Raw genomic sequence first — 17,734 nt, 5'->3', positions numbered from 1 at the left:
TCCTTTTATTTAAAATTATCCGAATTCATACAAAAATTTAGTTGATTTGTCCAAAAGAATTACATACACTCATTCTGCACTATATTTGATTTTGTCTAGATTTTAGAATTACGTAAATGAATTCAAACAAAAATCTAGTTGATCTGTCCAAAATGTTTATCAAGAATATAAGTAATTTTCGTAAATAGATAAAAAAGAAGAATACATTAGATAAATTGTGTTTATCAATTTAAATGTCATTGTGGCTGTTTTTTTTAAAACTCATTGTGGCCGGATGGTTGGTGCTTGCACACGCGGCGAGCATATGTGGTCATAGGTCATAGGTTCGAACCGGGGCCTTCCCCTTTTCTTGTTTTGGTTTCTATTTTAACTCATACGGCTTGTCTTATATAAAGCTAATTGTGCTTTATAAATGTCAACGGTAAGGATGTCAAGTGGCTATCTATGCAAGACTAATCGTGGCAACTCCCACTGCCGGTCTAGTATTTTTCATTTTATTGAGGATTTTTTTGCAGAAGCAAATAAAATGCAAGGATGCTTTCTGAAGAAAAAAAATAGTGCACGCGGATTACCCACCGCTGACAGTGGGCCCCTACCACATTGGCACGCCATGTGTGTACATGATACGGCCGAATACGTTAGAAAGTACCGTATATAAACAAAAGGACAAGTTCGATGGCCAGAAACACGTATTTTACAAGTTTATGCACCAAACTGATCATCACGTGCAAGTTCTATGACTTGTGATGTATTTACCTATTAACTTTTTGTGGGTTAACTTATGGTTTGGTACGAACCATGAAAATTGGATTTTAAAAATCTATTATGACTAAAATAAAAATATTGAGAAAACTCTTCCTCTTTGATTCACAAGAATCTAAGATATCGGGTTATGAAATGTAGGGCATGCTGCTAAAAAAGTGTGGCAGGGCACAACTATGACAGTGAAACAAACAAACCACAAGCCACTGCCACATTTGCAGCAAAGTTTGGCAATGTGTGGATATTAACCAAACATGCTCATAGATTAATAATGCTCGAGTGAATTATGCTATTATAAGAATATTTTGGCTTGGGTGTTCTTTTCATGTAAAACCGTTATATTGAAACGACATAATCTGATCAACATAAATATGGTTAAAGCATTCCAATCAACAAAAGTGCTGTACTGCCATGTGACTGACCCAAATACTTTTAATTTGAATGCAAAGAAGCTTATCTTAGTTAGCTCTACAAACTACAAACAGAGAAAGAAACTGGAATTAACTGGGAAGAAACAGTAACCATAAGTTTCTTAAAGGAAATCAAAGTACACACCCAACCACCCAGGCTCTGTCTCGACAACTAAAACCTTCTAAGATGTCTAGCTTATTATTTAGTCAACACGCAAGGATCAAAAACATTCGGCTGCATATCAGCACAGAACCTAATACTATACAAAGGTGCTCATGTATAAAATGCTAGTCCTCTATTTTTTTTTCCTAGGCTCTGACCGTCGCCCTTCTTGTAGGGCCGCCGGCCCTGCTGATAAGTTGCTCAGCCGTTGTCGCAGTCGACGGGACGATGAGGACCACAGAAGACAGGCGAGATGATCCCCTTGGCGAAACCCGCGGCGCGCTAACCATGGGTACTGCCATTTCCGTTGGCATGGCAGGTTCCATTTGCTACACCACCATTGGCTTGCTTCTGCGCGTGCCCGTTCTGGTGTACTAGGGGTGTCGAGGAGCTGTCGCCGAGCTTGTGTTTAGCCGCAACCACATGGCCATTGCAGCTGTCCTGCAGCACCTGGTCCAGTTGTCCGCATGCTGCAGCGATTAGTCCTGCAGGCATGTGTGGATGTTTGAGCAGATTGTCAGTGTTTGCTGTAGCTTCCCCACCGGACCGAGATAGTTTCCAGTAAGTGTCGAGTAGCTTACCGACAAATGGAGGTGAAGGTTTTGAAGGCGTTGACTTGAACTCCGGATGGAATTGGACGCCGACAAAGAACCGGTGATCAGGTATTTCAATGATCTAGAAAAATGGTAGTTATAATGGTGAATCAACTAGCATGGTGAAGCACAAGTGAGATTCTTGGTTCTGTTATTATACATACCTCCATTCTCTGTCCAGTCTCGTCCTTGCCAACAAACTGAAGTCCAGCATTTTCAAATGCTAGCACCATATCAGGATTTACCTGCAGACACCCATTTTAAAACAAAACAATGAAGTGGTCAAAAAGGGAACAAAGACCATGTTAAACGCATCCAAAGCATTTAGACATCGATATGACTGAGCAAAGATTATTACAGACCTCATATCTGTGCCGATGCCTCTCATCTACATAGTTGACATCACCATAGCTGAGTGATCAAAACAAAACTCATGAGTGGGCAAGGAGTAGTGTCAACCCAGACAACTATAACAGAGAACATGCACTGCACTCACAGCTTGGCAGATTTGCAGTCAGTAACCTTGAAAAATGTTCTCCTTGATCCAAGGCGCATGGTCCCACCCATATGTGTTTTTGAACCCTAAAAAAATATTATTAAATTGTAAGGAACCATATGTGAGCTCAAGGCGGTTTCCAGTTTCAAAATAAAACTAAATGCAATACGTTGTATACAGAAAAAATGCCACAGGTCTGCAGATAAATAATTTCCCCTGCAAGTTGTTGAAGTTATGGGTGGAGGTTATGTGTTGTGTGTGTGTGCTTGAAGATTACCTCTGGCATAAAAATAACACATGGGGTCTTCGTATTGGGATTAAATTCTGTGCTGTCCGCATCAGGGAATTTCATAACATGGCGCGCAAACTCTACAACAGCAAGCTGCATGCCAAGGCATATGCCAAGGTAGGGGACATTGTTTTCACGGGCATACTTAGCAGCCATCATTTTCCCTTTAACACCTCTGTCTCCAAAGCCACCGGGCACTAAAACGCCATCAGCGCCCTGGGATGAAAATTTGTCAGACAGGTACAAATTGTAAATTTGACAGTATTTAAGGGCATAAACTCCTACCTTCAATAAAGTCCATGCTGCTTTGTAAGCATCAGGCGCCTATAAAATTTAACCACGGACAGGTGAGGAAATGCAGTAAAGAAAAGACTAAAGTAACTGCATACTATGTGTAGTTCAAACCTCAGAAGCAGTTGAATCCTCAAGATCAGTGGAAGCAACCCAATCTACAACAAGTTTTTTGTGGCAAGAGACAGAAGCATGCAGAAGTGCCTACAAAAGAATGCAGAAAAAAATGTTGGACAACAATAAACAGATTTAACAACAAGACTGAACCAATGACCACAATGATCATCTCACCTTTAACACAGAAAGGTACGAATCAGACAGACCAGTGTACTTTCCAACCATGGCAATCCTCACCTGAAACAACAGTACAGTACAAGCGGCCCTAAGTAAAGGTTTCCAGACAGATAAAACAATTGCAAAGGTCAAACAGAAACCAACTTCATCCTGTAGGGTGTCATATAAAGTGGCCCTTGCCACCCATTCATCCAACTTCGGCTCCTGGGCAACACTGCAAACATGGGAAAGAGGATTCAGATACCATGTCAGCATGCCATCTTTGGAAGAAAATCACAATAAGGTACATGAAAACAAACCTTTCAAGATTCAGAACTTTAAGGATAGCATTGTGTGCTTTCTGGTCCTGAAATGGAAAATGAAAATATCATATAGTGCATGGGGAAAACATACATTTATACATAAATAATGAGATGTGCTATACCCGTAACAGCAAAGGAATGTGCCAAATGTTCGAAACATCATATAGGGTGAAAATATTAGCGGCCTGCAACCAAAAGAATTCATTATCAACAAGAGCGATCAGCTGCACATATACATTATCCGTTGTAGAAAAGGACAATTTCAATACCGGCACATGACAAAACTGGGAGAGTTTTTCTTTCACATTTTCCTCTAGCTCCTGTCACCAATAAAGCATGCGAAGTTAATAAATCAATACGGGTCAGAACACATGGTAAGTTGGACAGGTCCATTGACTAACCTTAGTACTGCGACAAGCTAACATATTTGGCGTGAGACCAAGTCCTCTCAGACCACGTACACTGTGTTGAGTTGGCTTAGTTTTCTACAATAACAACAAGCCATACGTAACATAGTATATTAAATATGATGTTAGTTATGCTTAGTGCCTTAGTCACAACACCAAGCCACAACTAGCAAAGCGAAGACTGGCATTATGAACTGACTGAGAAGTGAGAAGTTTACTTACCTGCTCACCGACAACATTCAATACCGGAACCAGACTGACATGTACCAAACAGAAATTACCAGCACCTGGCAAATAAATAAAGAACATGGAAATAATGATATTAGTACCACCATGTAGAAGTTTATCTTTTTAATGTAACATGCAAGTTCCTTACCAACACGATAGGAGAATTGACCTAGAGCTTCAATAAATGGCATGGATTCAATATCCCCTGCAGCACATCATTAAGTTACAGAAGATTAGAACTCCAAAATGAATTGTAAGCAAAGAAAGAGTCTTAAAAATGAACAAAATGTTAAAAGTTATCTCTTGCACCTATAGTGCCACCCAGTTCTATAACACAGACATCGGCAGGTCCCTCCTGGCCATCAACAGGAACCATTGCAACGCGCTCAATCCAATCTTGTATGGCATTTGTAATGTGTGGGACAACCTTAATTAAAAGGAAAACATGATTGATCATATTAGATTCCCAAGAAATGTTCAATGTTAGTTGCCAATTTCAAGTAAGAAAAAAAAAGATGAGTCTGGAGGAAGTGGCTTGCACCTGCACAGTCTTTCCCAGGTATTCTCCCTCTCTTTCTTTATTAATAACAGACTGCCATAAAAATATATTAAGTTAAATAAACAAGCAAGATCAGACTATTTTGCAACTTTTACAACACATATTTACAAATGCACATGTTTTACATGCCACTATTCTGAGTTTCTCACTTACTCATATGCTTAAGTATAAGTTATATTGCACATTCAATATAAAGGTGGATGAGAAAACAAGTTTTTTTATATCCTAAGCTGTTACAAGATGTCAACATCAAAATGTACGAAGCTTTATTAAATTAAATTATGTTTGATGGCTATGTAACAAGGAAAGTGGATAAGAAGCTAATGACCTTGTATGACCAAGTCATACTGTTGAGATTAATAAATTGCAGTGATGTTGAAATACAGCCAATGATTCAGCATGTCCATTATCCGACCCAGCTATAGTTTGACATTGCCATTAAGCAAGAGGTGGTAGGTTGTAGTTGCACACCTGGTAGATCTTTCCAGTAGTTATGTTATTGTCCCGTGTCAGCTTAATGTCTAGAAACCTCTCATAGTTTCCAAGATCCAAGTCCACCTGCAATGATTTAAGCCATATCAAATGAACAGATCTGTGCGAGCATTAAAACATCAATGACTTAGTCATATAGCAGATTCTAATACCTCGCCACCATCATCTAGAACAAACACTTCGCCATGTTCAAAAGGAGACATGGTTCCAGCATCAGTGTTAAGGTAAGGATCTGCACATTTGAATGATACAATCAGAAGATGCCAACCTTGCAAGAACAGAAGTAATCAGTCAAAGCATCCGGCCAGGCAATAGCCAGCATTGCCCCAACGCTACAACACAAAAATTACTCGAAATGATGATTCCTGGCAATAACATAAACAAATAGCCACAACGAGCCAAGAGAAAGAAGGGTGTAGTTAACTAGAAACCAATAACTATCAAACGATGAATAGCATAAACAAACTAATCCGAGTTTATCCAACGTGTACCCTACGTGTATCGCCAATGGTTGGATGCTGAAATGGTAGAAATCTAAACCGGGCCTGCGTGGCGCCGCGACAACGCATCGAGAATCCCTCCGGAACACACAAGGCCTCCAGCACAGAAACAAGAAATGGAGGGATAAACCTAGTGGTGGTTCTTTAAACTTATCCTGGCCACCTTGTACCATTTAGATTAGATACAACAGCACTGAGGACCAAACCCAGCTAATTCTTGATCCTTTCCAGATTGACATCAATATGATCCATGGACAAATCACGGGCATGCGAAACAAAAGGTTGGCTGGTGCCGGGTGAAACCGCTGCTACTGTTCAGCACCGTTCAAAATCCCAAGGCCGCGCCAGCGGCGCCCCCCAATGCGGAGCCCCCTGGACGGGGACGGGTGACGGGCCTCGCCTGAAATTGCTGCCCGGGGACGGCGGAATCCCCTCGAAAATCGGGGTATTTCGATCTAGGACGACCCCCGTGTAACAAACTCGGGAAAAGAGGGGAAAAGAAATCTAAAGAAACGTATCGGGCAGGCGGCGGCGGCCGCCGCCGCCAGTATCGAGTCTCTCTCTCGGCGGAGCGGGGCGCGGGGGGGCGAGGAGGGGGCGGGGCGCGTACCGATCTTGATGGAGGTAATGCGGAGGCCGCAGGCCTTGAGCACGACGCCGATGCTGCTGGCCGTCACCCCCTTTCCGAGGCCGCTCACCACGCCGCCGGTCACCAGGACGTACTTCATCTCGCCGGGCCGCCTGTCTCTCTCTCCCTCCGTCACCGCCTCCTCCGCCGCCGCCCTCCGCCGCCGCGATTCGTCGGGTCCGGCGCGAGTGTGTGCGGGGTGGGGGGTTCAAGCGCGCAGCCGTCACGAGAGGGAGAGGGGAACGGCGCAGGGGATAGAGACGAGACGAGGGCTTCTCTCCCGGTATTTATACCCCCGAAAACCTTTCCCCCTCCATCCCCTCCCTATTTCTTCCGAATCTGGAAAGGGTCTTATATTTCCACCCCTTTTGAATGGTGAAACTTTATGTTTGACCCTAGAATGTGAAACTTTTTTTCAGAGGACCATCAAAATTATGATGATTCTAGTATTTGGAAGGAACCAAAAGTTTATATTATGGTTTTTTTTCAAAACCACGTCTCGGGAAAACAAACTATGTCTTCGTACGAATCAAATCGTGTCTTCGTATGAAATACACGTGAAATCGGCAGTACCAAGATAAGAAACACACAAAAACAAAGAAAACCTATGCGACATGTCCATGTACGATGGTTGTTTATGATACTGCGGTCATGACAAGCAAATGTAATTGAGATCTCGGATGACGAATCAAACATCTAGCTCAACGTGCTTGTTTTTTCGGATGTTCGAAACAAACTCGAAGAAGCATTAGTATCGATATGTTTGACTTGCAATTTCATCTTTAACTAACTTATCATTCATGGCTCATTATCACCCCAAACTTTACAAAGTTAGTATCAAAGTCGCAGCTCATTGATTTGTTCCAGTTCGCTCTCGTCCTCCTACCCACAACTCATGGACATCGGTTTCCTCTTCTCTTAGGCAAAGGCGATGTTAGTCAAAGTTGCAACAAAAGGGCTTTGTTTCAAAGAGCTTTTCGAGCACATGCCCTGCCCACTTTGCCTTTCCTCGCTAGTGTATCTTAGCTTAAGGAGTTTGGCTCAATGCTGTAAAAACCAACCACCCTTCTCCCTCCCTCCTTCGCAGTTGTCTCCGATCGGGGCAGTGGATGGAGGAGGGTGTGTTCACCATAGGATTTGTGATGTTTTGAGGTTTCCTTTTGCGATTACATAAATCGACTCTGGAGCTTGCTCTCGTTCTTCTTGTGATCTTCCTTGCGATTTTGGCTGTCGAAGGGTTGGTCGCTAGAATTGGCTAGATCAGAAGCTGCTAGAGGTCGTCCCCCACTATGCTCTTTGCACCAGTAACGCGAGGGTGACAATGTATAAATCGAGTGGAACTCTTGGATTTGGCGATTATGGAGATGTTCGTACTCATCGATGTTGTTGGAAGAGGTACAACGCCTGCCATTTTCTTCGAATGATGACGAATCACTATCGATTGACGACTAAATAAATAGCTCAAAGCAACAACTGCACGCGAGAGCAGATCCAACTAAGGAAATGCAACATGTGTTATGTCGGATATAATCACGAAATGATGGCTTAGCGCTAGCCATGGAAGTGAATTCAATTTTCGGTCTCTTCGATTTGTCAATTACTCTACTAGTGAAGGGCAGCTTCGAGAGAGCAAACGCGTCTACTAACACATACTCATCTTCTCTTGGCTTGGCGCCTTTGAGGAGTAGTGTTGCAGACGGCTCAGGAGTCCATCCATTTCTCCTTTGCAATTTGCTGTTGGAGCTAGCAGGGTTGTTGTCCGACCATCCCAAGTGGTCCATCCCTAGTGGTTGTTAGAGCGCATATGTGCGGCGATGATGATGATATGGACTTGATTGCAATTTTAGATCTTGATTTGGGTTTCATGCTAATACAAGACTGCATATCCTTATAGTTACTAAGCTCCAAGGAATAGAGGCCTAGAAGAGCATCACAGTTTTTTATATTTGAAGTGTACCCCACCTCTAAGCGCTTGCCGGGTTGTGGGTCTTGAATACCAAAAACTATAAAAAAATCTAGAATTTCAATTTTCGTGAATTTAAAAAATGCTTGCAATTTTTAAAAAATTCATGAATTCCAAAAAATGTTCATGAGTAATATATCCTTTTCACATTTTTTTTACAAAATCGGAATGAATTTTAAATCATCTTCGTGGATTTCTAGTTTTTATTTTTTTAAATCACGAATATGAATAATATTTATGGATTTTTAAAAAATGTTCACACTTTTCAACAAAACATTTATGAAATTTAAAAAATAGAGAACAATTTATGATTTTGAAAAAAGTTCAAGAATTAAAATATGTTTCAGAATGTCAAAAAAATATGTTCTAGAATGTAAAAAAATTACAATTACCAAGCTCCCTATGAATAGAGGCTAGGAGAGCTCCAAAGTTTTTTTTATTCAAAGTGGACCCACCTGTAAGTGTTAGGTCATGGGTCCAGCATAACAAGATCGAAACCAACATTCTATTAAAATGCTTCTCAGTTTCTTTTAAATATTCAAGAACATTAATATTTTTGGTTTTACAATTTTCTAAAAACATTCATGAATTTAAGGAGTGTTAGTTATATATTCTTCAGAAATATGTAAAAATAATCAGGACTTCTAAAAAACGTTGACGAGTTTTATAGTTGTTCATGTTTTTAAAAAATACTCATGATTTTTAAATAATGTTTGCGGATTTAAAAAATGTTTCTGAATTCTAAAAATGTTCATAAGCATGAATTTTTTTCCATACTGTCTATTTAAAAATTCTATTGAAATGTTCACAATTTTGAAGAAAACATTTATGGATTTGCAGAAATGTTCACAATTTTGAAGAAAACATCTATGGATTTTGCGAAAATGTTCTGTTTTGTAATTACTAAGCTCCCAATGGATAGAGGCATGGGGAAGCTTCAAAGTTTATTTTATTCGAAGTGGACCCTGTGGCGTCCCGTCTTAATATGAATGATAGACTACTCATATCAACATGGTGCATTTTTCTTCATCAGGAAGCCCATCCAAAAGAAACTTCATAGTTAAGCATGCTTGGGTTGGAGCAATTTGAGGATGAGTGACTGACTGAGTAGTTGATTCTGGATGTGCACGAATGAGGACAGAGTACGTAGGAAAAGACTAGGGTTGGTCTATGAAACACTTCAACAAAACATTTAGTAATTACTTTTTTTCATTTACAGAATGTTCATAAATTTGTAAAAATTTCATGAATTTAAACCATGTTCATATTCATGATTTTATAAATCCTTCATGAATATGAATTTTTCTTTCATGAATTCTATTAAATGTTCATGAGTTTTATAACTGCTCATGATTTTTTTAAATATTTGTGTATTTATTACAATGTTTGTAAAGTTTTAAAATATTCATGAACATGAAAAATCATTAGGGATGTTTAATTTTTTCACAAATTTGGAGAAACCATCTGTGATTACAAATAATTGTTCAAGAATTTAAATTATGTTCCCCAATATTAAATATATTCCTAATTTTGAAAATACTCATAAAGAAGAAAAACCAAAACTAAAAGGAAAATAAAACATGAAAAACAGATATAGAAAACAATAAGTAAATATTCAAAGAACCTTTGAGAAAGTCTGAAGTTCGAAACCATGGTGGATAAAAAGGAGCTTCTAAACTCTTACTAGTCAATGTGTACGTTCAATGCACGTTAATTTGGAAGTATATTAAGTGCATGCGGATATTAAGTAGGATATTATTTGCGTGTTATTATGTGATTAACATTATATTTGGCATGAAATGAACTGCACGCTAAACGTGTTGAGCGCTCGACATTGAAGCAGTTTAGGTCGTTGGATTGACATGATTTGATGGGCGAGATTAATTGGATCTGCCCATTTGTATCTTTTTATAGTGAATAGAGGTATAGATAAGAAAAAGCATAGACCGGGCTGGCGGCCCATGGGCTTGGTAGTAAATTCTGGATGGGCCACGTACGATGTTAGTGTGCTGGTAATTCTGCCGGCTCATGGGCAGTTCGCAGTAGGCAAAGCCCATTTGACCTTTCTACGTAGCCCATCCAGAATTACCAGCCCACGTTTCACCCGTGACCCATGACCAGCACGCTCCTCCTCACTCCCCAGTCCCCACCGGGACCAGTCGACTCCACTCCACTGACAGCAGGACCCAGAGCCGGCCAGCCCCACACCGCAGCGAGCACACACCTGCCGCCGCCGGTCGCCCACGCCCCAGGTGCTCCCGGCCGCCCTGGCCCACCACGCACACAGGAAGGCAAAAATAAAACAAGTAAATAAATACACATTAAATACGTAAAGAAATACAGGAAACAAATAAATAAATAAATACATCAGCGTAGGGAGGGGTAGGGCGTAGCGCAACGCCGCTTCTCCTCTTCCATTTTTGTTCACCTCTCATCTGCTCCTCACGCACGCACGCGCACAGAGAGCAGCGACACTCCGCTCCGCTCCGATCACTCCACACCTCACCCCCCACCCCAGCTCACGCCCGCCGCCCCACCCCCACCCACCCCGCCGCCGCCGCCGCCGCTCCCCGTAGATCCGATCTGCCCCGACTCGACCGACCGCCCGCCGCCCGATCGGATCCGGCCCAAAGGTGAGTGCCCGAGATCGCTCGCCCGCTCGTCGGATGCGGATTTGAATCTGAGCTCTCTGCGTGCCGCTTCTAGGGTTTTGGAGGTTGGCTCATGGTTCACGATGGCGCCGTGAAGGACCACCAGCAGCAGCAGCAGGAGAGTTCGCCGGATATCCCCGCGCCTTCTGCATCTGCGGAGGCGGGGTCGGCGGTAGCAGAGGCGGGGGTGGTAAGAGCGCCGGAAGCGGGGGCGGGGCGGGAAGAGGTTGTGGGCGCGGCGGGGACGTCCAAGCCCGGGAGCGACAAGCGGCTTGGCGTGCGGCACCCCGTGAAGTACCGCAGGTTTCGGGCCAAGGGGAAGGCGATGGCGGAGCCCGGGGTCACCCCCGCGCACCAGCCGCTGGAGGAGGAGTTGGAGTTGGAGGAGGGGGAGGGGGAGGTCGAGGAGGAGGCCTCCTCGCCCGAGCGGGAGGTGCGAGCAGGCGTCGTGGAGGTGGAGGTGGAGATGGAGGTGTCCTCCGCAGCAGTAGAGATGGAGGTGGAGGAGGGGGCCGGCATGGACGTGTCGCCGGCTGCGGCCGTGGCCATGGTGGACTCGGAGCACTCATCCGAGGAAGAGGAGGAGGAGGAGGTGTCGTCGTCGCCGGTGCTGGCGCTGCCGGAGCAGGCGAGGAGGAAGCAAGGGCCTGCTGTGGCCGCTGCCGTGCCGGCTCTGGTCGTGCCCAAGGACCAGGACCTGGAGAAGGAGAAGAAGGAGAAGGAGCGGCAGAGGGAGAGGGAGAGGGTCGACGAGGTCGGCTACATGAGCGGCGGCTGCAAGAGGTAATAATGCTGGCTCACTCCTCGGTTTCGTTTGCTTCGCCGATTGCGGGTGCTCGCATCTGTTGGCGCGAAGTACCGTTGGCCTGTTTGATTCAAATGCTCTACATGTGCAGCTTGTGTTCTGATGTATTTAATGCAAGGCGGTGCGGTAGAGCTTAGAACGTAATTGCATGACCATGTGTGTGTGATGCAGAATGTAGCTTTCTGTGAGTCAATATGCTGCATTCAGGATCATAACTGAAAGAAGTTTTGTGTGCAGTTTGTTAGCTTGGTGGTTACTCTGTGGGATTATGAAAGTGTGTTTGGTTACGACTCGACTAGCCCTACCAATTTTGGCATCACCATAGATTTTTTTGAGAGCCGAAGTTTACGTGTGGTTTTTAGCCTCTCCCATGCAAAATGGAAAGAAATGCTTTAATGAAAATACATGGTTCACTAAATACCGGTAAACGACAATTTAGATTCAATACTGAAGGCAGTGGGTGTGCCTTGGCAATACGTCCGCGCTGCCCTTTTCTGGCCGGAATATTCTAGTACTCTCCCTATTTAGAATTATGTATTGTTCCAGACTTGGGATGAACCAGGACATCAATTTTATGGAACCAACATAAATTCGAAAACTCTTGTTCGATTTTTCTTACTGGAAGTAGCATCCAGTGAACCTGTTGCATAGTATGCACACATCCTGCGGCTAAAGGTTAGTGGATGCTCACTTTTAGACAAAGAGCAGTGAACGGCATAATTGTGCTGCAAAGCATAATGTTGTATCTTTTCTGTTAAGGCGTTAACAGTTGGTTGCTTGCTGGTTTTCATGGTCTGCTCTCCATAGGGATGCCATCTTCTGAAAAAGGAAAATACGTTATTTTTATTTTGACAGAAACATTATAGGAGGATATTATATGCGGAAGCACAATATCATAATATAGAAGCTGCTTTTCAACTGAGAATGATAGAACATGCTACTGAGATACATCTAAATTCTACAGTACTCTTTAAACTACTCTTTGGCCATACGAATAATATAGCTTCACTAAAATGTTTCAATTCGATTTTGGCAAGTTATTCTCCAAAAAAAATCAACAACATATCATATGGGAAATGATGTCTTGAAAAGGAACATTTGCTGTTAATACAACATTTCTTCATCATCAGTCTTAAAGATGCTCGTGCAATATCTAGATAGAAATAGAATATTGGCATGTTTTCATCATTAAGTGGGTCAACTACTCAACTCAGTATTACTTTCTTCAACCAAACCAACTTTGCTTGGAATTGTTGTGTGGGATCAGCAATCATATGCCTTTTTGTAGGGTAACATGACTAGTCCATCACATCTACTTCATTTAGTTGGTGACTTGTCTACATTTTGCTCCCATTTTTACACCCAGCATCCTCTCTTGTGACATCAGTCCATTCCACATTGGTGATGAGCAGCTTAGAGTGTGGTTGCTGGAATCATGCATGGCCCAAAAGTAGAGATGAAGCGTCTCAGGGTTCTGGAATAGTTTGCTATTTCCTTGTATAAGTGTACTTTATATAATGCAGAACTTAATCTTGAACTCATTTTGTAGCAGCTGCAATTATCTTGTCGATTACGTTGGTTTAATCGTAAATAATGGTTCTAAAGATAATTTTCTTTCCAAATGGCTTGATGTGTCTTCTTAATCTTCTTAAAAATTGTGCAATTTTTATTTCTTTAAACATGCTCCCTTCTAGTGATTCTATTTCTTGGTCCTGGTCTTGCTATTTAAAGAATATTGTTTCAATCTCCTTCCTTGGATAGTTTGAGAAAAAAGGAAATTACCTTTTTTTGATTCAAGTTGCTGATCGCATACACCCATATTTGTTAAACCTACACCTTCTAATTCAAATACATGCATCTAATTTCTATTAACATATACAGATTATGTTCTGTACTTCGATTAGACAGCCTTTTTGGCTAACACATCTGCTATCAGGGTTTTTGCAAAATTATTTTACTTGTCTTATACATGCAATTATAAGTTTCTAAATTTTGACAACAGGCATTTTTGGATTTTGACTGATTTGCAGTGATGATGGAAGTTTGAGTTGTGGATATTCAAGTTTTAGAGGAAAAAGGGCAAGCATGGAAGACTTCTTTGACATAAAATCATCTAAAATTGATGATAAACAAATAAATCTCTTCGGAATATTTGATGGTCGGTGATTCTTTTTTCTTGTAGACTTCTCTTATCTTTCCTCAATGGTTCTATGTCTAAACCATTTGTTTTCTTGCAGGTCATGGGGGTTCACGTGCTGCTGAGTATTTGAAGGAGCACTTGTTTGAGAACCTCATGAAACACCCACAATTCATGTCAGATACAAAATTAGCAATAAGTAAGATTCTCTTTTCAAAAAGTAACTCGTATAATTTTGTTAATGCTATTTCCAGCATTTCCTTGATATTTCATGTGTGGACTATCTAATTAGTGGTAACTCGCAGGTGAAACATATAAAAAAACTGATTCAGATTTCTTGGATTCTGAAATCAACACTCACAGAGATGATGGGTCAACTGCATCGACAGCAGTTCTGCTTGGAAATCATCTTTACGTGGCTAACGTAGGTGACTCTCGGGCTGTTATATCAAAGTCGGGCAAAGGTGATTGATTCTTATGTGTTGTTCATTGATTAGTATTTGATTCAGCTAGATTTGTTAGCACATGCACAACAGGGCCTAGCATGGTTACTGTACAATAATAGTAGGATGGTTTATGGTTCAGGGCACTTTCTTACCAGTTGAGTTTAGTTACGGTGTTGATGTAATCAAGTATTTGTTCTGGAGGACTCTCTCTCTATCATTTGGTGTTTATATTGTTATGAATGCAAATTAATGGTTGTTGTGAAATGCTAATTACTTTAAATAGTTTCCACCAAATTAAGAATAGTGACATTTTCCATTTTGTGAAAATTTGTAGCACATGTCTCTTTTTACTGAGTTCAGTCATCATCATCTTTTATTATTGGAAAGATCGGTGCCGTACACTCTGGGAAGGCATACATCACAGCTTTCCATTAGTTACTTGGTATATTTATGATGATCAATATGTAGTGGGTCTAATAATTTGCAACCAATATAGTGGAAAACACTAACCTAGATGCATGAAACATGTTTGTCAACTTACCACCACTGATCACTCTTCTTTTTCTGGAACAATTGTTGCTCATTTCTTATCAACCTGGCTTTCTGATGAAGTTGGTTGTTGGACATGCACCAACTTGAATATGCCTAGCATAAGATTACTCGATTAACATCTAGTCCACATAGAGGTGTTTTGGGACTTGCTAAATTATTTCTTGATCTCATCCAAATTTCACTAACAAAAGCTTCCTTAAGCTTAGCAAATCAGAGGTCTTGATACTTGTCGCGATGTCCAAGGGACATGCTTACTTCTTTGGCACAGTGTGAATGTTAACAATCCAGATGTATGTACGTGCTGAATTGTTGGTAAAATAGTGTTTTCTTATTCACAGCTATTGCACTCTCTGATGATCACAAGCCAAACAGAAGTGATGAGAGGAAACGAATTGAGAGTGCTGGTGGGATTGTTATGTGGGCTGGTAAGTCATGCATCCATCACAGAAGCACCAACTTGACTGAACTACATATGTTTATATTTGGATAACATTTGGGTAGTCTATCTATTTATTTAGCAGAAGAAATAACATTTTCTTGGAGTGTGGGGCTTGGAAAATCTGATAGTAGCAAATTGGCTTTTCAGGAACTTGGAGGGTTGGTGGTGTACTTGCAATGTCTCGGGCATTTGGCAACCGCTTGTTGAAGCAATTTGTTGTCGCGGAACCAGAGATTCAGGTAACTTGTGCTTGTATACTTCGTGTTTGTTTCTGGCAAAAAAACACACACATATATATATATTCTGTTTCATGGCTTATATGTCAAACTATCAGTCATCAAGGTTTTTTGTGTGACCCTTTATTAATTTGTCAGGATCAAGAAATAGATGATGAACTGGAGTTTCTGATTTTGGCTAGTGATGGGCTGTGGGATGTGGTTCCAAATGAGGTTAGTTACTATCTACTTAATTACTTGTTTAGAGGTGTAGGTATCCCTTTGTTCACAAGGTCTACCAGAGTAGAATAAACTCAGTTGGACATATGAACTTAGTTGGATTTATGGCACATACATAGTGGAGTGGTGATTTGTGAGCAACAAGTAGTCAGGACTCGTTATGATTGCCATGCAAGTAATATGTGGTCCACAAAATCATGGCAGTGTGCTGATTTTTTTAACACTTCAGTGATCTAAAAAGTCTTATATTACTTTACAGAGAGAGTACACAAGATATAATTCCCTAATTCAAGAAAGCAATATGCCATTTACATCTGGATTGATTGCTGCATAAATTCGTTTAACCTTGCTGACATTTTTCTTTATTGTGAAAGCCAAATACTTCCTCTGTATCAAAATATAAAACCTTTTTGCAGTTCAATATTTTGATACAGTGGGAGTAGCATTTAATATATTAAGCACCTTCTTTTAACTTTCATTTTACTGGTTTTACAAGAATGAGGATTATTAACATACGTTTTGCAGCAAGTTTCTGTGCTTTACATAATGCCACCTATCAAGTAAAAAGTAGTGCAGTTGTGATTTTATTGGTTTTTTAAGGAATGCATTTGTGATTTTTGACCGGTAGAATCAGTAAGTAGCCAACAGAATTTATCTCATAGTTCTTTTGGGCAACCTTGTGAAGGTTTTTCAACTGGTATCTGACTATGTTACACTTGTACTTGCATCTAAAAGATTTTTCTGCCACTTATCCTAGTTGTCTCCTGAAGATTTGTACTGTACTACATCTTCATTGTTGAAAACCTCATCGTGTGTTCACCTTTTCTCCATGCAGGACGCCGTCTCGCTCGTTAAGATGGAGGAGGACCCCGAGGCGGCAGCCCGGAAGCTGACGGAGACTGCTTTCGGCCGTGGGAGCGGCGACAACATCACCTGCGTCGTCGTCAAGTTCCAGCACAGCAAGACGGGCGGTGGTGACTCCCCTCCCATCTCTCCCCCGGGCAATCAAATTTGATTGCTTCTATTCGTCCGCTATACATGTTGTTGTTAGCCTTTAAATTTACAGCAGCTGGATGGATGTTTTCTCTGTTGAATGAGTTGTATGTACATTGGCGGCTGGTACTAGATGGCGACTTCCGTACATGGTGTTCACTGGTATACAACCAAATTGTGGTGCTGGTTACATACAGTGGTACATGGACGAGAATATATCTAGCTAGTGCGTATTCCTCTTAAGAAGTTTTTATTTATTTATTTTAGAATTTGCCCACTAGGCACTTTATTATTCAAAATAATAGGCGAGTTAGGAACAATCAGATGACCAGGGGTCCAAAAATAATCACATGTACTAGGAACTTGAACAACAGCGCAGCATGAGCAGCTGCATTAGGGCTCGTGAAGATGGAGGAGGACCCTGAGCAGCCGAAGGTGTGGTATCATAGAGACTTGTCACTCCCGTATTGCCAAAGCTTCACCACCTGCTGACAGTCCGTTTTGATGATCACTTCAAACCCACTGTCAATAGCCAACAATAATAGCAAAGCATCTCCTAGCAGTTCAATGGCAAAGGAATCTGAGACTGACACGTGCTTACTTTTTGCACCGGCTTCTCGCGACCATGCCAGCCCCCGCACAGCCTTGAACCAATCCGATACCTCCATCACAATTGATTTTGACCCATCCCGGGTCAGGAGCTTCCCGCCTCTCAACATTCACACTGGCCTCAACTCTACCTTGGTCTGGAATGTCCAAGGCTGCCAGCAACTAATCTCTACTCGTACCAGCATCGAGTATCCTCTTCGATCAAATCAACCACCACATGAACTGCTGTGCCAGACAAACGACAGATAGGCCTCACTGAAGTAGTTCCAA

The 17,734-nt window shown here is 41.7% G+C and overlaps 2 protein-coding genes across 4 annotated transcripts; one reads left to right on the top strand and one right to left on the bottom strand.

Moving 5' to 3' along the window:
* Positions 1-1,242: 1,242 nt before the first annotated feature.
* Positions 1,243-6,685, bottom strand: LOC125531560 (uncharacterized). 3 transcript variants are annotated; one of them, XM_048695922.2, is made up of 21 exons: positions 6,397-6,685; positions 5,439-5,518; positions 5,266-5,352; positions 4,777-4,827; positions 4,545-4,662; positions 4,384-4,440; positions 4,230-4,294; positions 4,002-4,085; positions 3,870-3,920; positions 3,723-3,785; positions 3,598-3,644; positions 3,443-3,512; positions 3,296-3,358; positions 3,119-3,208; positions 2,999-3,037; positions 2,702-2,929; positions 2,425-2,510; positions 2,291-2,339; positions 2,093-2,173; positions 1,917-2,010; positions 1,243-1,820 (listed from the first exon to the last, which is right to left on the bottom strand). In XM_048695922.2, exons 1-21 carry the CDS (start codon positions 6,512-6,514, stop codon positions 1,618-1,620), a joined length of 1,824 nt encoding a protein of 607 aa, XP_048551879.2. In that variant the 5' UTR covers positions 6,515-6,685; the 3' UTR covers positions 1,243-1,617. The 3 variants fall into 3 exon arrangements, with proteins under 3 accessions (XP_048551879.2, XP_087388938.1, XP_087388941.1); XM_087532812.1 differs by having other exon boundaries at positions 3,296-3,512; XM_087532815.1 differs by having other exon boundaries at positions 2,702-3,037.
* Positions 6,686-10,804: 4,119 nt separating this feature from the next.
* Positions 10,805-17,116, top strand: LOC125531549 (putative protein phosphatase 2C 52). The gene is made up of 9 exons (XM_048695919.2): positions 10,805-11,010; positions 11,084-11,811; positions 13,864-13,991; positions 14,071-14,169; positions 14,276-14,434; positions 15,307-15,393; positions 15,555-15,646; positions 15,782-15,856; positions 16,698-17,116. The coding sequence occupies exons 2-9, from the start codon at positions 11,102-11,104 to the stop codon at positions 16,875-16,877; spliced, it is 1,530 nt and encodes a 509-aa protein (XP_048551876.2). The 5' UTR covers positions 10,805-11,010; positions 11,084-11,101; the 3' UTR covers positions 16,878-17,116.
* Positions 17,117-17,734: the final 618 nt, after the last annotated feature.

This window comes from Triticum urartu, chromosome 1A (genome assembly GCF_056163025.1).
Source record: "Triticum urartu cultivar PI428250 chromosome 1A, HENAU_Tu73, whole genome shotgun sequence".
In the NCBI taxonomy this organism is placed as follows: domain Eukaryota; kingdom Viridiplantae; phylum Streptophyta; class Magnoliopsida; order Poales; family Poaceae; genus Triticum; species Triticum urartu.
Note: the sequence above shows the minus strand (reverse complement) of the source record. Positions and strands in the feature narration are given on the sequence as shown.